General features: G+C 37.8%; 1 protein-coding gene across 2 annotated transcripts in view; it reads right to left on the reverse strand.

Moving 5' to 3' along the window:
* Window positions 1-20651, reverse strand: part of Pard3b (par-3 family cell polarity regulator beta) — a 990481-nt gene that overhangs the window by 322811 nt on the left and 647019 nt on the right. For both annotated transcript variants that reach the window (XM_070018756.1, XM_070018767.1), the window contains exons 17-18: window positions 2534-2740; window positions 1564-1801 (exon numbers count right to left, since the gene is read on the reverse strand). In XM_070018756.1, the coding sequence (XP_069874857.1) occupies window positions 1564-1801; window positions 2534-2740 (445 nt within the window). The remainder of the gene's footprint in view (window positions 1-1563; window positions 1802-2533; window positions 2741-20651) is intronic.

Below are 20651 nucleotides of genomic sequence, written 5' to 3' on the forward strand. Positions count from 1 at the left end.
TTTACCTTTAGACCATGGAAGGGACATGGAGGAATGAATTGATTTGATAGGAGAGGACAGGAGTATTGAAAATAATGGAAAGAGATACTTCCACCTTTCATTTTTAACAAAACAAGGGAGAGAGCTACAAGACCCCCCCAAAAAAACAAGAAAGGAAAATCTTGAAGAAGTTTTAGGTAAGTCATGAAAGATACTGCTAACTCTTGAAAGAGTATGACATAGGTGGGAAGACCCCAAACTGGAGTTCTGAGTGGGTGAGGCTGGTTAAATATCTCTGTGGCCAGGAAAGGAGAAAGGAGAGCTGCTGCTTTGGATGGTTTGGAGTGGTGAGAGATCATCTGATGTTACCAGGGCTATCTCAATGGCCAAGAAGTCTGTCAGATGGGTAATTAGACTGTAGGCATAGGGTATCTGAGACCACAGGCTAAGGGTAAAACGTTACTATAGTTCCTATATCAGCAACTGGCAGAACTTAATAAAAACTCATAGAAATGGTCCCTGATAGATAGAGTGTAGCAGACATATGAGTTAGGTAAAACACTGTCTTGTTGAATGTTGTCCTCTGTTCTCTAGTTCCAGAAAGAGAGAAGTAGACCTGGTAGAATGTTGCCTCCAACATCAGTGTTGAGTTCCAAGGGGTAAGTTTTTTTTTTGTAGTATTAGGGGTCAAACCCAGGGCCTCACACATGTTAGATAAATGGTCTATCACTGAGATACATCTCCACTCCTAGGAAAAGTTTTATTCTTATAGGATCCGTTGGTTTTTTGCCAATGGCAAAGACATTTTATTGCCCATATGTAACTAGAAGGTCTATCATCCAGACACTGAGATATCAAGATATTGAGAAGACAGTCTCATTAGTGTGGTTTGAAGTAGCAGAGCTTTTTTTTTTTTCCATACTGTTCCCTGATGAGCCCTGCCTAGCAATGAAATCCAATCACAGACTCACTGGATCAGTGGAGTGAGTATATTTTGGGAGAGGAAAAAGAAAAGCTCAGGAGATTTAAAGCCATGTATATGATGTCCTATGGCTCTTGTGGAGATTCAGACTAGAGCCATTTGGACCTGAGCCCAGTGACATCATTGTATCATCACAGTGTCTCTGTAAGGGAAAACTACTGTGCCCAGAGGGTTGGGCCATTTGCACACTCCGAAACAGGTGTGGAGAGAGATGGAGTTCCCTGACTCTGAGGTGACTCAACAGAGGTGTTCTACAGGTAGTGAGTGAGGAGTCCCTGGCCTCTCGCCCTCACTGTGCAAATGGGCATACCGGGGGGCAATTTGGTACAAAGGCCACTGGCATTGCACAGCCCTATGAAGCACTGCCTTTTCTCTGAGAACAGATTTTAGACTGTTTCCCTCTTGTTAGCACAAGTGTCAGGAACTGCCCTCAAAGGCTTGCTTAGAAAAAGAACGTGCACCTTTCCAACGTAGATTTTTATGCATTTAGACAAAGACAAGGGAAAGCGCGTACTCTTCTCTGAATAGACACAGAGGGTAATTTCACCAGGAGAAACAAAAGGATAAACAAAACCAAGGTGGCCTTGAAAGCAGGCCCTTACCTCAGCATGGCGCCCAACCCCTTCCTCTTCATTTTCCTCTCCGAGTCTTCATTTTCCTCCTTCTGCTTTTTTTCCTTGACTTTCATCTTGCCCTTTTCCTTTTTCTTCTCTTTCTCTTTTGTTTTTTTGACTTTCCTGGTTTTATTTTCCACGTCCTCTAGCTCCGAGCTCCGCTGAAGGGCAGGCTCACAATTCAGAGCACCTTGGCCAGACTGAGAGCTCTTATCTGAGAGACCGTCTGCATGGAATGAAATCAATACACATGGTCAGGGCTACTCACCCAGAGCACAGAAAGAAGAGCCAAAATGTCAAATACAGAAGACCAAATAGAAGCATTCTAGAGTTGTACCCTTATTCAAGGCCACTTGTACCCTTTGAAGAAATGAGAGCCTACAACTGGTTACTTCAATATAGGTTGGAGGCTGGGAGACGGGCCTGTGGGCTGCTTAGCTGGTAGTTAGAAAAGGCTTACAATGTGTTCAACACACAGACCTCTGAAAGCTGGCTTGCTAGCCTTGATCAGCTCAGAAAGCCCACATGGTAGGAAACAGACAGGGCAAGTTTCTTCGGAGAAGTTTTAAAGTACAAATACAGCCCAACTGCTTCTACTCAATGCAGTCAGTTAATGCTGCTGGTTAATGCTGCTTTTAATGACTCAAATAAGAATGTCAAGAAATGCATACTTAGTGCTCTCACCCTCAGGGTAAATGACAGTTGGTCCTTGTAGGAAAGCGAAGGAGAACATATCTTAAGTGTTTGCACTGTAAAATAAATTGCACATTGCATTCTCCAATTCCATGTTCATTAAGCCAAAGGGCAAAACATATCAGGAAAAAGAATTACTTCTAATATCAAAACTATAATTGTGATCCTTAAATCACTTTTCTCTGTAGTTAAGCCCACATGCTTGCCTGTGATTTGCAGATGATAAGGAGATGAAGGAACCTCTTAAGGCAGCCTATCACCCTACCTGCTTCTAACTCCTCAGGTCCATCGTACGATTTGTCAATGGCTGCTCGGAAGCTCTCATTGCAACCTCGGCCTCGAACCATATGAGGCCGGGGCCTGTGGAAGGGCAGGTCGTTCTTCCTGACTTCAGCCACAGCCGTCTGCAGACTCTCCAAGGAGCTGGACTTTTTCAGTCCCAGAGTTGGACCAAAATCTTTGCTCGGAGATTCTAGAAAACAAAAGGCAAAAGTACCGTTCATATAATGGGGCAGTGTGGTAGGATGGAGATATTTGTTCCAAGAATACTTTTCTTTGGGCATCTTTAAAAAGTGGTTTCTAAATGAGCATTGGTGGCTCACACCTGTAATTCTAGATACTCAAGAGGCTAGGAAGTGAGGATCATGATACAATCCAGCCCAGGCAGGGAAATCTGTGAGACTCTTACCTCCAATTAATCTAAAAAAAAAAAAAAAAGCCAGAAGTGGAGTTGTGGCTCAAATGGTAGAGTACTAGACTGGAGCTGAAAAAGCTTAGGGACAGTGCCCAGGTCCTCAGTTCAAGAACAGGACTGGCAAAAAAAAGTGATTGCTAACTTACTAGAAATTAAGGTTAAACTCCTATTAAGTTTATCATTCTTTCTAAACCAAGAAAGCTTGTACAAAGACTTTGAGATGTAATGAATGGATGTCTCCATTTTTTGTGACCTTGAGTTCTTTGAGAAATCATAATCTGTCTGAATCTTAGTTGCTTTTTCTGAAGTTGTGGTAAGGTTTAAGATAAGAATATTTAAATATAAAGGACATAGAAATTTCTATGAATGTGATTATATGCAATACGGGCACATGCATATGTGAATTTGAAAAGTTGTCACTGTCTATAGAGATTATATGCATGACAGCACACATGCACACACAGGGACATGCACACACACACTGACAGACACACAAACACATAGAACATTTAATACAGAATGATTCTCTTTCATCTCCTATCCTAGGCACTTCTATACATTAAACCTGTTACCATCACCATGGTTGTTTATGTGACTATAAAGGAAGATATTGTACTTAGAGATCAAGGAAAATTAGCAGTTTTACTTTTTGTGATGGAATGCTTTACTTTACTCTAATGTGTAGTGAGTACAATTTACTTATTCTGTAAGAAAATGATGCAAAATGGGAAAGAAAACAACTTTTCTATGTCCATGCTATTATTCCAAATGTATTTTCTACATGGGATGTAGAAATGAGGCATTTAAAAATAATTATGTTAAATTACAAGACATAAAACATGGGTTTTAATAGTCTGCTTTTGACAACATACAACATACCCTGTTTGCCTTGGTCTATACCTGTGCAGTCCCATTCCTTGCCTCCACTCACACCCTGGACACTCTCCTAATCATCAGCAACAAGTTTTGGTTATAGAAACATTATCAGCAAAGGGGTTACTTATTTCTTTTAAAAAGAATCTTGTCAAGGATCTTGTTTCTACATTCGAAGCTATTCTACAGGGCTCAAGATTCATTTACCCTCCAGTTCTAAAAACAGACTACCGTCATCAAGGAGGGATAACTCTGTTTTTAAAAATAAGCCGATGTGTAGTTTGTTTGTATGTGTGTGTATACAGAAGAGAGCACATATTAAAGTATGAATATAAAGTGTCCACTTTAACGGACAGCACATTCTAATAAACTGCTTTATCTTTCATTATTATCATCGTTATTTCTACTTCTGCTATTACCACCATGTAACCAGTACCCATTTCCTAACACAATATTGGGTAGCAGGAGAGATACAAAAAATATGCATAAATACCTAAGTATAAACAGTAATACACACTCTTTCATCATTTTCAGAGATAGGTAAAAATGGTCAGATTAGTGACTATAATGCTAATAGTTGGCAGTGCATGGGGTATCTATTCTGTGCCAAGCACTACTCTGAGTGTATTATTGATATTAACTTACTATAATCCTTATAGTTGGGCCACTAGCATTCACAGATGGGAAAAGTGTGATAATGTGTTCAAACTGCACACTTACTAAGCATCCCAATGGGGAACTGGCCAGCGGAAGTATAACTCCAGCTTTCCTGTTCTGTACCATACATTTGACTAACTAGAGATGTATGCATTCAGACTCTTCTTTCTACTTGCATATGGTCCTACTCCATAAACTGGCATACATATTCCTCACTACTAAAGTAAGAACATTATTTTAGATTGGTCAAAAGCCCAGTCCAACATGGAAGCCACAAAAACTATACATTGCGGAAGCCACAAAAACTAGACATTGCTTTAAGGTTTCATTATCAACATATGACAGGCAGCTTTGCACTTTGAACAATACATTTGATAAAAGTGAACACTGTGTTTTATAGGTGACAATATGTATTCAATAAATGAACAGAGAACAGACTAAGTAAAAAATTTGAGGAAAATTTCAGGTACTATTGCAAGCATAAATACTAAGAGTATGTTACTATTCAGTTGAAAAGGAGGCATGCTTCTTTCACAGGAAGGAAGGTAAATTACAGAAACAAAAATTGAATAATATCATTTCTGAAAAGAAAGAAAGAAAGAAACATAGAGGTTTGGGTTGGTACTGAACAATAGTAAAACATTTGGAGTTTAGAGAAAATATTTTATACTATCACCCCCTAGAGATGAAGGTTGGTGAAAACACAAAGAAAAAACTTATCGAGAAAGCCTAGATCCTCTGTTACCAACTGCAGCCATCTTTTATTATTAATTGCCATTCAGGAGATTATATTAAGAGTCCAAACTGTAAGCATTCATGTCAACCCTTTGCAATAAATTCCAGGGAACTTGAAAGTGCATAAATCATCTGAGATATAAAGCATGTTATCTCACCTAAAGCTAAGCAAGAAGTCATATTTGAGAAGAAACAAATATAACCCGTATTCATTCTAAGCAAACCACGCATTAGAAGTCATGACTTTTGCAGTATTAATCGAACTGTCAATTAATTCTCTTAGACTAAATAGAATTCTCTACTCCTAGTCCTATTGGATGCACTACACAGTAAAGTGAAAAGCACAGAGAGAGGTGGAGTCCTGGAATGTAAATTTGGACTAAAGGATTTTTCAGGCTTGAAAAAAAAACCTACTTCTGGGGAGTAAACAGGCACTAATGTTAGAGAGGAGAATCCCACGTCAGAAAATCTTGTGTGAGGACTTAGAGATGTTGTGGGTGGAGAGAAGTTGCTCTTTTAGAGGAAGAGCACTAGATAAAAACCTTGACTAAGGCCCATACATGTTTTATGTGTCCAGTCAATAGATGGGTCTCAGTACTAAATTCCAAGAAAATATTTGGAATAAAGCACCCTCTCTCATACAGAGACTATGTGGAGTACATTAGGCTGTCCATTCAGTTCTACTTCCTCACTCCTACTCATATCAATTAACAATGTGTAGAAAATTGTACAGCTTTTAGAATGCAAAGATTTATTTTCTATTTCTAGCTTCAACCTTTACACAGATCATATTTTTTTCCAGGCTACTTTTAAAAGCAGAGGTTTGCTTGAAGAAATAAAGTGAAGTGAGTAATTTATCAAACTCAAAACCTCAGTTACTTGATCTCATTGAAGTCACCCCCAAAATATAATGATACCACATTTTCACGTGCAGCTGATGTGATGCTGGCCGTGGCTGACGTAGGCAATTGTTTGTGAGAGTGATCTATGAGAATCATATGCTATTTGTTATAGGATGGACTTTGTCCAGATCTGAGCATTGCTTGTCCCAGTTGAGTATTTATAGAAGTATTCTGACAAAAGTGTTAGCTAATTTCCAGGCCAGTTTAGGTTAGCTGAAATTGTTAAGGAATAGCTTTCCTCCCAAATTTTAAAAGCAGTGTTTTATATTTTAACCTATGATGCCTCCTTCCAGAGCTCTCTAAGTTTAAATGAACTTAAACTTTCCTCACAAACACAAACCTGACATTTATGTCATGAAATGAATAATACAACTAACAGTCATGTTAAGCAAATGGGACTCATCTGATCAAAATTCTTTTCAGAATGCTCTACTGTGTGCCAAATATACTCTTAAAGTTAAGGCCTCATAAAGAAATGCTGCTGAAATATATTGTTTTGCTGCTGAAATATATTGTTTTAAAAGCTAGTATAGCACTTTTAAGGATTTCATCTGTTCCTTGAATGAAGGATTAGCTTGACTTGATCCTCAAAGATTTTTTCCATCAGAGTAGAAGGAAAGTTCAGGTAATGCATTTTGGATTGAATAGTCCTTACAACTTCTCTCCTTCAAGAAAAGTACAGTGTTGTCACAAACAAACAAACAAACAAACAACAATAACACCAAACAAGACTAAATATTTAAAGGATTTGTGTTACCATTGCTTCTATGAACATGAAAGAAGTGGCAAGAAGTCCAATGGAGAACAACTATCTCTATCTGTAAATGGAGAGATGGCTTTGCCCAGCCCTGAGGTTTGAACTCAAGACCTCATACTTACTAAGCAAGTATTCTACCACTTGAGCCATTTCATGTCAATCTTTTTGACTTTTAGTTATTTTTCATATAGAGTCTTTAAATGAAAAGACCTTAGACCACAGTCCTCATATCCTCAACTTCTGAGGATAAGATGCATAGTTGATATTACAAGTGTGTATCACCATGCCTTGCCTGGATTCTTAAAACATAGAGAAACTGCTACCTTGACTTTCTATGTAGAAAGTCTCATTGAAACACAGAGTCTTTCCTGAAGAACTGCTGGTTGTACACCTAAGTGTTAAATTCCTGCACCTGCCCTATAGCTGAGAACTGCTGCCGATTCCCTACAGGAAGGTGATTAAGATAACAGAGTAAAACTCTCTAGAAAGGAGAGATTAACACTGCACAATTACAAGAAGCTGTAAGATGCTCTCACACTCTCCACTCTGCCAGTTGCCTCTTCAGTTATTACTTCTCTGTGTCTTGGTTTCCTTATCTATCAAATGAGGGCAAGATAAGTACAGAAGTGTGCCTGGCACTTAGTGAGTACTCATTAAGCATTAGTGACAATTATACCACTATGACTTCTGTGCCACCTCTAATCATCTGAATAAAGCCCTACCTAGCACAAGTGATTTGGTTCAACCCACCAATGCGTTCTTTAATACAACTAGATCTGCCTCAAAAAGCTTAAAAAGGACTATAAAAGAAATACCCGCTTTTTTGTTATTTAGAAACTAATCTCACAGGTTTTTTCTTTAGAAATAATCACTTATATATCCATCTGTTCATCACTTATAGAGGGCATTCTAGGTAAGATTAATAGGAGAGTCATGGCTGCCCTTCCCTTTAGGCCACAATCATTTAATTAGTCTGAGATTTCATTATTAATGCTTGAACTTCCCACTCTAACATTAAAGTCACAACAAAAGAATGCCTTAATCCAGACAACCAGTAATTGGATCGTTCCTTATTAACAAAATTGCTTCCAATGCAACCTTATTTTTTAAAAAATAAGGAATTTTTTTTTTGGGGGGGGGTAAGGTTTCTACTTTTAAATACAGCACTTTATAAAGAATGAATGTAAGTTAACATAATATATATAAAACAAAAAATAATGTTTTGTACAGTTCAGTCATATCAATGGACTTCAAGGTTCTTGGTGAAGATTAATTCAGTTAGAGTTCCCCCACCTGAAAAAAAAAGGTATTGTGTAGAAAAGGCAAAATTACTATACTGCTATCCAGGGGTCACAGCGTGAGACCTGAGAAGGCTAGGAATTTGTCAAGATTGCTTACTTTCATTACCAATTTGGCCTTGCCTTATTATGAGCAATGAACTTGGGCAAACACAACAGAAACGCTTTGCTTGTTTCATGGGGAGTTGTGATGTGAAATTAATAGCCTTAAAACTCTTTGAATGAAAAATTACCCTACATTCCAAGTAGGAAGTCACAATACCACTTTATTCTCCAACAGATTCCACTTCATCTTCTCATTGTAGACTACATTTACTGAAAATTTTGTGTATTTGATTTTTTAGTAGATTCCCTAGAGGCTAAATGTCTTATGTGCTTTAATAGATATCATTGTAGATCCATTAGCCTTGAAAAAATTATCCATAATATCCAAATGTATAATTTCCCAAATTATGTTATCTGTGCTAACTGTGTCCATAATGGGCCTAATTACCTTCTTGCCTATCTTAGTATTCCAAATATTGATCATCATTCTGGGCTTATCATGGTGCCCTGTTTCCTATTCATTACCATAGGGCATAATGTAATCTGGCTTTACATTATCTTCTGTCATTTGGGTCTCAGCTCCTTTACTGGCAATTTTTAAGTTCTCTACAAGCAGAATTTTTTTTCTTTTAAGTCTCATAAATCCCAGAGTCTTTTATCATTTCCTGAAATTCATGTCAAAATGTTCAATAATGAACTTCTCATTAAGATTCATACATTTGCATAATCTTCTCTACCCTGTCTCCAAACACTGTCTATTTTAAAGTGAAAACATCCAGAGAAAATATAGGAAGATTATGTGAGCAAATAAATTCTTTGATTATAAGTATAGGCATGGCCCTTCATGTATCTTTAAAATGTTTGCCGATTTTCTTTACTAAAAACTTCTTTTTTATTAGCTGAAAGTTGAAATCTTAGACCATATTTAGGTTTCTTTTTTCCCCTCAAATTATATCTAATAAATGTAATGAACAGTGAATTCATTACATGAAAATATTTTATGAGAATTTTCCTGTACTTTTCTACTTTTCAGGTAGGAAGATGGAACCCTAGTTCAACTTTGGGTGCAAACTTCTAAAACATATATACAGCTGTCTTTGTAAAGACAGTCAAAATACTCACACAATCCCATTTCCCATGTTTTGGATTATTTCACTCTTTTTTTGCTCTTCAGTAGAAAAAATCCTATTGGATTTAAAACAAATAAAATTTTTCATTCAAAATAACAGTAGATGAAAAAAGTAAGTAACAGGCATTGGTCTCCAGAAAGGGAAAGCAAAGGAAAATGTGGCTACTTAATGGAAAGCATTATTTATTACTAAAGTAGTGGGGAGAGTACTCATTTGAAGGTAAATAAGCTGATGTAAGTGGCTAATTTTCCTGTTTATGAGTCATGATCAGTACAAGCTACCGACCATTTCTTAGTCTTATTAATGCTTGTATTCACAGTACAGAGGAACAAATTAAACCTTATTATAAGAATAAAAAAAAACTACAAAGGTAAAGAGAAGATAGAGTCCTTTGGTTCAGTGCTGTGAGGTAGAAGCTTCACATGGAGAAATGTCTCATACCCACTCACTTCCTCAAAGCCCTTCTGCATCTTCCTTCTTTGGTAATACAACCCTGAGGCTCTTTTGTGTTACTTTTGAGAGATTTAATCATTTCTGCCCTACTTGTAGTTATTCACCTTGTCTGTATTTTGCCTTCCTCTTTATATTACTCATTTCTTTCATTTAACTTCCCTCCGTAATAACCTTTCTTGCCATTTCCACCTTATATGCACTTTAAACAGTCTTATTTTATCGACTTGAAAGAGCTCATCTTTATTTGTCTTCCAGCTCCTTCTTGTATATCTTTGTAACAGGCTTTTTACTCTGAATACAGAGCATTTTAGTGATTTTCCTCCTTTCTCCTTTCACCATTTACTATTTGTATGTCTTGTTTTAACAGCATATTTTTCTTCTACTCTTGACTGTTGAGTGTTTTATGTTTTTATATGGGTTGTATTCTACAGAACTCTCAAAGTACAATATAAAGGATTATAATACATTTTTAAAGAACTATTAACATATCTAAAAGGTCAACGTGGTTGTTAATTTCTTGAAAAGTAGCCACACGAAGATGTTCTTACCCATATAGACAAAGCACTTGTAGTTTTTAACGGCCAATTTTTTATATTCCTTGAATATTTGTATACCTTTTATAAGTATAAAATTCATTTTACTTGAAAACAAATGCCCTCCAACTCTCATTTACTGAGTTCTTTATACAACTGGTAGGAAGTTAGCTTTTTTAAGTTTGAGGTAAGCATTAATCACAGTTTCTTTATAGGCATACTTTTGTATGGTTTTATAACTGGCTTTCAAAGCTGCTTTTGATGAAAAGGACGGACTACTTTCTTTCTTTCTTTTTTTTTTTTGCCCGTCATGGGGCCTGAACTCTGGGCCTAGGTGCTGTCCCTCAGCATTTCAGTTCTTCAAGGTTAGAGCTCTACCACTTGAGCCACAGTGCTATTTCTGGCTTTTGCTGCTTATGTGGTTCTGAGGAATCGAACCCAGGGCCTCATGCATGCAAGGCAAACACTCTACTACTGGGCCACCTTCCCAGCCACGAACTACTTTCTTGTATACAATAATTAATTAAAAGCAGGGGAAAACTTTGTTTATTAGTCTCAATATTGTATTGACCCTCCTGCTAAAAAATTCACTTTGCAGTCACCTCAGAATCAGGAAAAGACAAGGCTGACTGATGACATCTTTAGACCAGAGATCAGAACTACCCTTACATAACAGCAGAATCTTAGGAGAGACTTTCAGGACCCATGAGGACAACTACCTCTAACCGACTGTTTGCACCCTGGGGCAGGAGCAATCATCTCTTAGAAACCAGACTGCTCCCTAAAGTACATCAGTGATAGCGTCCTACCCAGAAGCCAGTAGAAACAGAACTGACATAATGACGAACCAGGCTGGGGCTATCTAATCATACATACTTTGTCCACCAGTTCCCCAATGCCTCCATCCTCATTTATCATTTAAACCAGTAGCTCTTGCTTATATCTCAAAGATGGCTGAAGATAGGCTGAAATAAATCTTCTTTGTCCATCACCATGATTTCATTGCTCACAAGTTCTAATTCCCACAAAACATTCTACTACAATCACACTTTGGCCATGTTCTTTGGCACTTTATATCAAGCATGGCCTCTCCTCCAATTTCCAGTAATATGTTCATCATTTCCACTTGATACCCCAGAATGGCCTTTACATACTATGTTTCTACTAACATTTTGTTCAGAGTTGCTTGGGTGTTCCATAAGACGGTGGAGGCTTTCTCTAGCTGTCTTTGTTCTGAGTACTCACAAGAATCACCTTTAAGGATCCAGTCAGAATCAGGGAGGTTTATTCTGGCATATACCTGAGAACTCTTCTGGCCTTTACCTATAACATAGTTTCAAAGCTACTTCTACATTTACTGGTATTTGCTAACAAAAACATCCTACTTCTCAGCACTAATTTCTGTCATAGTCTGTTTGAGTGGCTACAACAACATTTCATAAACTGGATGCCTATCAAACAAAGAAGCTTATTTCTCACCCAAAGTTTAGAAGTCCAAGAGCAACCACTGAGCACATCTAGTGTCTGTTGATGCTACTTCCTGGTTGACAGATGTCCATCTTCATATAGAGGAAGGGGCAAAGGAAGGCTCTGTAGTCTCTTTCATAAGGAGACTAATGCATTTATGGGGGCTTCCGTCCCATGACACAACGACTTCCCACAGGCCCCACTTTCTAATGCCATCACATCGAGGGTTGGGGTTTCATCATGTGAATTCTGAGTATCACAGACATTCAGTCAATAGAAATGTATTAGCATACTTAAGCACAAGCTAACTACTCTATCTGCATTTTGATTTAGGAAAATGCTATATGTTTAAAACAATTAAAAATGGTAAATGTAGGGGATTTCCAATGGTACTTTTGTGATTTCCCCAGAAAGTCTCTGAGATATTCTGCCTCAGTGGCATATCTCATGTAAATTTCAAACAACTACTCAACTCTGTTCCCATTGAGTACAGTGACCTAAGTATAAAGGGAAGGTCACATCAGCCTTTGACTTGGCCATACCACTTGGATGCACAAGCCATAAGACGGATTTGACTACTCTTGAGCTTACATTCTTCCCACTTTTTTGATTCCTCAGAAATAAAAGATTATCTAGTTACCTGATCAAGGTAGAGAGCAAGATGAACACATACGAAGCAATAGCATCAGGAAATGTAAAGTAGATCTTTGTAAAGTTCACAAATGACTTATCTGGGAGCAGTAGATGTCTCCAAATTTTAGAAAATAAAATGTTTGCACAGACTCTTGGATTTCCCTAGAGTCATTGCCAAGGAGGACCATGCTATCTCTTCAATAATTAATTGCCTCTTCAGCATCCACTAATTGAATCCTTAAAGCAATAGCTATTACAAAGTTTTAGAATCAAACCACTTGTATTCATATCCCATTCCCACTCATGTACTAGCTGTGTTCACTATAGCTAAAGCTACCTTTCTGTCTTTCTGATTTCAAATCTACAAGAGACATTTGAGACCTTCTTAGAATCGCCTTCATCATTCATGTTTCTTTGTACTGCTCATGCTTTATCTATCTGTAACAGGCATAACAAAAGTACCTCCTTCACAGAGTACTGGAAATAGAACCCAGGGTGTTGTACTTGGCTAGGTCCCTCAGCCCTCTGATACAGATCTTTGCATATGATGCCTGCCTGATAGTCAATAATCGTAAATATCACTTTATCATTATTGTCTCCCTTAATGAGCAAAATTTACACTCCTGAGGAGGATTCTCTAATCCAACAGAATGCTGAAAGAATTTCTCTTTCCATGGCCAGATAATAGCCAGAGCAATGATCAGTTTTGAATTTTTAGTCTTTCTTCAAAACTCCTTTCTAGTTGGTGATGGGGTGTTGCTTTAAGATTCTTTAATGGTCTTGAAATTTATCTTCTACCCCCTTTACTTCTACTAATAGTCTGAAATGTTTATCATAAAGAAATCAAATGCTCAGGCACCACAGGCTCTACCTGTAATCCTAGCTACACAGGAAGCTGAGATCTGAGGATCGAGGTTTGAAGCCAGCCTGAGTAGGAAAGTCCATGAGAGTCTCATTTCCAATAAACTATTCAAAAAAGGCCCAAACTGGCACTATGGCTCAAGTGGTAGAGCACTATCCTTGAGCAAAAAGCAGCTCAGGGACAGAGCCCAGGCCTAGAGTTAAAGCCCTTGGACTGGCAAAAAACTTAATTAAATGCTAAAATCATTTGATAGGAGTAACCATTTGATAGGAATAACAATGTGGGCAATGCCAGAGCTGGTGAGTTTCTTTCACAGTGACACTGCTCCTTTAGATCAATACATGACACCACCAACAACATTACAAACCAGACAAGGTCATGGACTTTTGGGGGTCACTGGACAATAGGCATCTTTGCAGACATTGTACTAAGAATGCTGACACTGGAGCCTTAGGCACTGGGTAAGGTTTCAAGAATGAAGCATGGGATGGACAGGCCTTCCACAAGGTAAAAAACAGAAGAAAAGGTCAAGAAACATCTACTGGGTGGTAAGGACATGGCAGAATGGTGAGACTGGTCAGGGGACATGCTTGTGCTAGGACAGGTGGGTAATAAGCATGGGTAAAGAGGATACAGTAAGGTTTGAAGGGCTTTGAAAACTGGCAAAGAAGTTACATGCTAAATCAGGGGACAAGAGGAAGCCACTCAATTTTTCACCAAAAGAAGAGCTTGATATTATTGGTATTTTGGGAAAAAAAATAAGGAAGGACTATATAGGAAAAATTAAAGAAGAAGAAAAGCTGTTAAGAAATGGAACTCACTCCTAACAAAATATCATGGCTTTTTTTTTCTTTTTAGTTTTTCAAACTTTTTATAATTTCAGCTTTTGTGAAGTAACTTCTTCAAGAACATTCTTTGTGTGTCCATTCAATTGCTTTCACAGAGAACAAAACAGTTTTCTCCAGGTTTTTCTCTGACCAGAAAGGAAAGGCTGTAGAAACAGGGCCTGGCCATTTGGGAGAGAAGAGGTGCTCAGGGTTCTGTGCTCCTGAAAATACAGGACAGGGCACACCCCTATGCTGTCTCTTGATTTAGCTTCCTTGTCACTGTCATGGCTACTGTCTCCTCTTAGGCATACTTTATTATATCTTGCTATATATAATGATTAATGGGCAGTAAAACTAATAATGTGGGGACACACAAAATAAATGAGGTGGCAAATATGAAAAGGAAGTCCCCACTTAATGTTGTTGTGAAATCTGACAACATGTTGGAATTTCCCCATAACTCAGCTCAGAGTCCTTGCCAGTGGGAAACAAGGTTACAAGAAGGTGATGGTTCCATTAATAACCTTCCCTCGAGGAAGCTTATGACCCGTCTTTCTTTCACTGAATTTCTTGCTGAATTTCAGTCAAGGGTCAGAGTACATTAAAATACTGCTTTACTTTACCTCAGGAAATCTCCTAGACAAATAGGAAGATAGACTATCACTGCTCTCCTGTTAGCCTCAACTGTTCCTTTTATCCCATCCCAATCTGGTTGACAGCCCTCCTTCCTTCCTTCCTTCCTTCCTTCCTTCCTTCCTTCCTTCCTTCCTTCCTTCCTTCCTTCCTTTCTTTCTTTCTTTTCTTTTTGTCCTTCCCAGTATTTCTTGTTTTTCTGGAATGAGTATCCTGATTTTTTCTGGGAGTGTTATTACCCCCTGCCTCTTATCCAGTGTCCCTGTGACCCAAGCATTACTACTCAGGGGATCAGAACTAATGCTAGTGGTTTCCTTGGCTCCTGGGGCTATTTAGAAGGGCAAACCTGCAGCACAAGGAGAGGACTCAGAACTTCAAGAGAGATGGTGAGCCAGATGCTGGTTGGTGGTACACGCCTATAATTCCAGCTACTCAGGATGGCTGAGATCTGAGGATTGAGGTTCAAAGCCAGTTAAGGCAGAAGAATGTGACACTCTTATCTCCAGTTAACCACCAAAAAACCCAGAAGTGAAGCTGTGGCTCAAGTAGTAGAACACCAGCCTTGAACAGAAAAGCTAAAGAAGACAGCACCTGGTACTGACACAGAGAAAAGAGAGCTAGAGGGACACACACAGACATAGAGATAGAGACACAGAAAACGTTATTGATACCATAGATCCGGACACATCTTTATGTAAGTTGTTCTCTCAATTTTCTAGTTGTCATGAGTCAACAAATTATTTTCTTTTCTTTCTTTCTTTCTTTCTTTTTTTTTGGGGGGGGGTCTGGTCGTGGGGCCTGAACTCTGGGCCTGGGCACTGTCCCTCAGCTCTTCAGCTCAAGGCTAGCACTCTACCACTTGAGCCACAGCGCCACTTCCGGCTCTTTTCTTTTTGCTTATGTGGTGCTGAGGAATCGAACCCAGGGCCTCAGGCATGCAAGGCAAGCGCTCTACCACTGAGCCACCTTCCCAGCCCTCAACAAATTATTTTCTTTGCAGAAGCCAATTTGAGATTAATTTCTTTCACTTGCAATCTAAGGGGTTTTGATTTAATATCCTCTTCTCCATCTTTTACTCATATAACAATCCATATTGTTACAGTTGTTTCTTTTTAGGTATTACAGAAAACTTTGAGAGCAGAGAACATTTTTGGTTACAAGCTCATGAATACAATGCTGTCCTTATTGGCGAAAAAGCTGTCTGACCCTAGTGACACAAAGGCATGCTCTAGTCTAGTCCGTGGTGGGTGGGTTTTACAAGAGCAAATTTCCCAACATTGGGAAGAGATTTTATTAAGTTGATCTGTCCACCTTGGTTCCTTTGTGAAGAGACAGGACCATTCTCCAGATCACTGGAAGTATATATAGACATGCCAATATTAACACAGCTTAGATAAACAGATTGAATTTCAACAGAGAAATGCAATCAGATGTTGCTTATGGTTGACCAGGGATTCAAACAACTTTCCTATCATTACGCTAATTAAATACATTGTTCTAGATTGTAGAGACACAGCAATAAATTTGACATCACTTTGCAGAGCCGTGGTTCTTCCCACTATAACCCCATTTGCTACTTCATAGAAGAGACACCCCAGATTTACAAGGAGACAACTTTACCTCCCAGAGAGGAGGTCTCTGGAGAAGTGTTCATTCAGTGTATTTGCTTTCAACTGCCCTTTCACAGACATTCTGCACAGATTGTGAGCTAGAAGCTTTTCTATGCAGCAGCTCTAAGGAAATGATGGATGAAAAGTGGTTTCAAGTGCTTTGAAACAAAGCAATTTGATGTAGAAGCATCTTCAGTATGGGTATGGAGTTGGAAGACCTAGAATTCAGGCAAGTTGTTAACTTCTGAAGATTTCAGTTTCTTGACCAAAAAGTAAGATAATAAAAACAATATTGATGATGATGATGACGCTGCTGCTGCTGAAGTTTAAAAACAGCTGACCTGTTAGTTATTCAATATAGGTTTGTTTTAAGTATTTTTAGCTATATTAACTCATCTAATTCTCTAAAGTATGCACTCATGTATTTTATAATTCAGGAAAGAGAGGCATATATAGGTCATCTCTTTGACTTTGTCTAAGCTAACAGCAAAGAAAGTCAAATAGGCCTTTGTTATGAGCATATGAGATGATACACATACAAAAAGGTTGTAAAGCATATTTTATGTACATGTCATATATTGCTATAATAGAAAAGAGGAGGCATTTTTCTCTACACCTGTCAAAGGCATGGGACATCGTTGGTAAAAGAAGAGGAGAAGGATTTTTTGTTGTGAACACATGCACAGAAGAAACAAGTGATCTATATCTAACTCAAAATGCAGAACTAGAAAGCATCCCTAAACAAGAGTGGATGTAGCAAGCTATGAAGAGAATCAAAGGAAAAAGATGACTCTAGGCTCAAGTGGACCCCTGCAAAGTAGGCAGAATTCTTGGCAGCAGGGATTCAGAAGCCAGAGAGGCGGCAGAGATATGAGGTTGCAAAAGAGGTTGGAAAGGATCAAGAAGGACCTTTGTTGTCGAATGAACAGGTTTATGATGGATCCCACTGGCAATACGGGATTAAAGTCTGTGACTTAAATATACGTATTTAAGTGTAAGCAGGGGCTTTCTAACCATTACCATGTTCTAGGTGAGTCTAACCTGCATTTGTATTACCTAAGGACCCTAAATCTGTTGGATGTTTTGATCCAGTTGCACAACAACAATGACAAAAGCTAGTTTTTATTTAGAATTTACTATATCAAATGCTTTGCAGTCTCTCCCTAACTTTCTTGGGAAGAGGCCATCACCTTTATTTGCTCTTTACAGATGCCAGCCTTTCTGAACAGAAGCCTGTGTTTTGCCTCAAACATTTACAGTCCTATTTTACTCTTAGTAAACACTTATAATAATAAAAACATAAAAACACAAAGTTTTTCCACAAAGCATATATATTTACATACATACTTACATATATATGTGCATGTGTATATACCCACAAGTATCTCTATCTCTGCATATTTAGATAAATAAATACTTAGTTCACTCCTTACACTCCTACAGAAATAAGCTGGTTTGTTATTTTTTAAATCAACTGTAGAGCAGACAATGCACCATATTTTTTATATCCCTTGCCTTGTTCTGGGTAAGATTCTAGAAAGGAGCTTGTGATGCATCATTAAATAGTTTTTCCCATCATCTGATAGCTGAGTTATTGGCACTAGATATAGCCATGGGGGGAAAAATAAATGTTTATGATGATTTAAAAGACCAATTATAAGCCTCTGCCTTATTCCTTACTCAGCATCCTGCACGGCATGTAAAAATGGTAATGAAAAAAACACTACATTTGAAATTTTAGCTGAGCTGAATGTCAGTTTTCAGTTACACTTACAGAATAAAAACATTAGGATACCATTAACGGTTTCAGAGTAATGGAGGTAAAGCAGGATTGTTTTCTATTATTATTATTACTGCCATTAATGGGTCAGAGCCTTCCAAGGGAGTAAAAGTAGGGACAATTCAGACTCTTTCAATAGAGCATTAACTCTTTCAGGTCAAAAGGGGGCCCATTTAGTGGACTGCAGCAGTCATTTAATAAATGATACTCTTGTGGCCTCCAAGAATTTATCTCCTGTCCACAGTCTTGCTTACACAATTCTATTTTCTGTGTTCTATCCCTACAAATATCCCAGTTAAGAGAAAAGGTTAATTTGCAGATAATTATTTTGGGAGAGAGGGAATATTTTTTAAAGCAGAAAAACAAAAACAACCCGTCACAATGCATCAGTGGCTGCGTGCAAGTCTGGAAAAGGATAATGAGCCTCCTGAAGTAACAGAATTAAGCTGAAAAATTAGAGGTCTAAGATAGAACGATTTTCTTTCAAGGGAAGTAGTTGGTGAAATAATTTTTTCCTTTTGTTCGCTTTGTGTAGTTTATATGTGACTAAGTACACCTAATCCTGTCTCTTTTCAAAAGTTGATGTCAGCTACTAGAATAATCTGCTTTCTTGATTTAATTGCATAGTTTAACCTCTGACATAACCTTTTAATTCACACCATGACAGCCAATTTTACAGAAAGTTTTTCTAGAAATCTGAGTACTTCCCCAAGGTAAGGGCTGCTTTCTCTCTTGTGGGTGTAGAGAGAAACACTCTGCCCAAGATGATCAAACAAAACAGCCATCATGGGTGGAGAGGTGGCCAGCTGACTGCAGGGACTGAATATCTGGCATGTTAAATGTGGCATTTTCAACAGTACGTGTAGACTTAACTAACTGCGCACTTAAAACAGTTAAGAAGTTTTGTGTGATGTCTATCTTTCTATAATTAATTGGTTTTTCCAAAGTTGGAAGGCATGGTTATTAAAAGGGTATGAAATAGAATATGCAACCAATGATAGTTTGGTTAATGAAAACGTTCAAATCTATTCAAATTCAAAGAAGGCTGCACAAAAGAAAACATCATAAACATTTTAGTGCTGTTTAGTGAAATAAATTGAGCTGAGGATAGTGAATTAATAAGAATACTGGGCTTCTTAAAATACCAGGCAGATGTCTCTGGCCACAGTTATGTAAGGATTTTCACATTCTGATGGCTTTTTTCATTTGGAGACTGAATCAAGATTTAAGCAATGTGGTGCCTATGTCCAATTGAGTTTAGGCAACTTGTATTTATAATGAGAATGTATTAATCATTCTAAGTAACAGGCCTCATGATGACATTTTCATACGTGCATAGTGTATCTCGATGATATTCACCCCCTCAATTACCTTTCCTCAGCCACTTTCTCCTTCCACAGCCTTCACAGCCCCTCTTTTTCTTTCATGTCCTTTTCCCTCCTGAAAAAATACGTGATACTTGTCTTTGCTGAATGTCTTATTTTGTGTAATTTAGCGATCCTCAGTTCTGTCCATTTCCCTGCTAACGACCTACCTTCACTCTTCTTTATGGCGGAGTGGAAGTCACTGTGTGTGTATATATACATATATATATATATATATATATATATATACCTATATATACATATAGGTATATATATATATATGTATATACACACACACACACTACATTTTCTTTATCTATTTATAGGTACATAGACAGGCTCTATGAATTGGTAACTGTGACTAGTGCTTTGATAAACATGTGCATAGAGCGGTCTCTTTTGTATGCTGACTTAGCTTTCTTCAGGCATATGCCTAAGAGTGGTAGAGTTGGAACATATAGTTGTTCTATTCTTATGTTTTCAAGGGACATTCATATGGTTGCTCTAGTTTACATTCCCACAAATGGTGCATAAGGATTCTTTTTCTCTCACATCCTCTCCATCATTAGTTGTTATTTATTTTCTTGATGAAACAACACTGAGGCAACACTATAAAAAAGTGGAAGATAATAAAATTACAGTTTTGTGTTAGCCCTATTTTTTCCAGAATATTATAAAAATGTCTCCTATTTTAGCAATTTAAGAAATACGAATTGGACAAACAATCTAATTTTAACAGCAGGAACTTGTTTTGTTCTTATTTAAATCACTGAGATACTCAAAGAGACCATCATCAACAATGAAAACAAAGAGATCTGGAAGGAAAAGTAACAAAGCAAATCTAAGCATGTCATTTTTGGATTGTTTTGTTCTGCAAAGAAATATAAAGAGAAGATGGAGGCGGGGGTGGGGCTCTTTATTCACTATTCCTGTTTTGTTGTATATAATGTAAATTATTTTAACATGGGTCTTTTCCCTTTTTGTCTTGGATTTTTCTTCTATGGCAAAATGATTATTCTTTGCTTACATGATTTCACTAATGCTGTATCAGAGTTTTGCTGCATGATCAAATCAAAAGAGGTCTGAGGTTAAAACAAGAAAATTTGTTTAAACAAACATCTTTGATAATG

Source organism: Dipodomys merriami, unplaced genomic scaffold (assembly GCF_024711535.1).
Source record: "Dipodomys merriami isolate MVZ:Mamm:240054 unplaced genomic scaffold, mDipMer1.0.p SCAF_1, whole genome shotgun sequence".
Lineage (NCBI taxonomy): Eukaryota > Metazoa > Chordata > Mammalia > Rodentia > Heteromyidae > Dipodomys > Dipodomys merriami.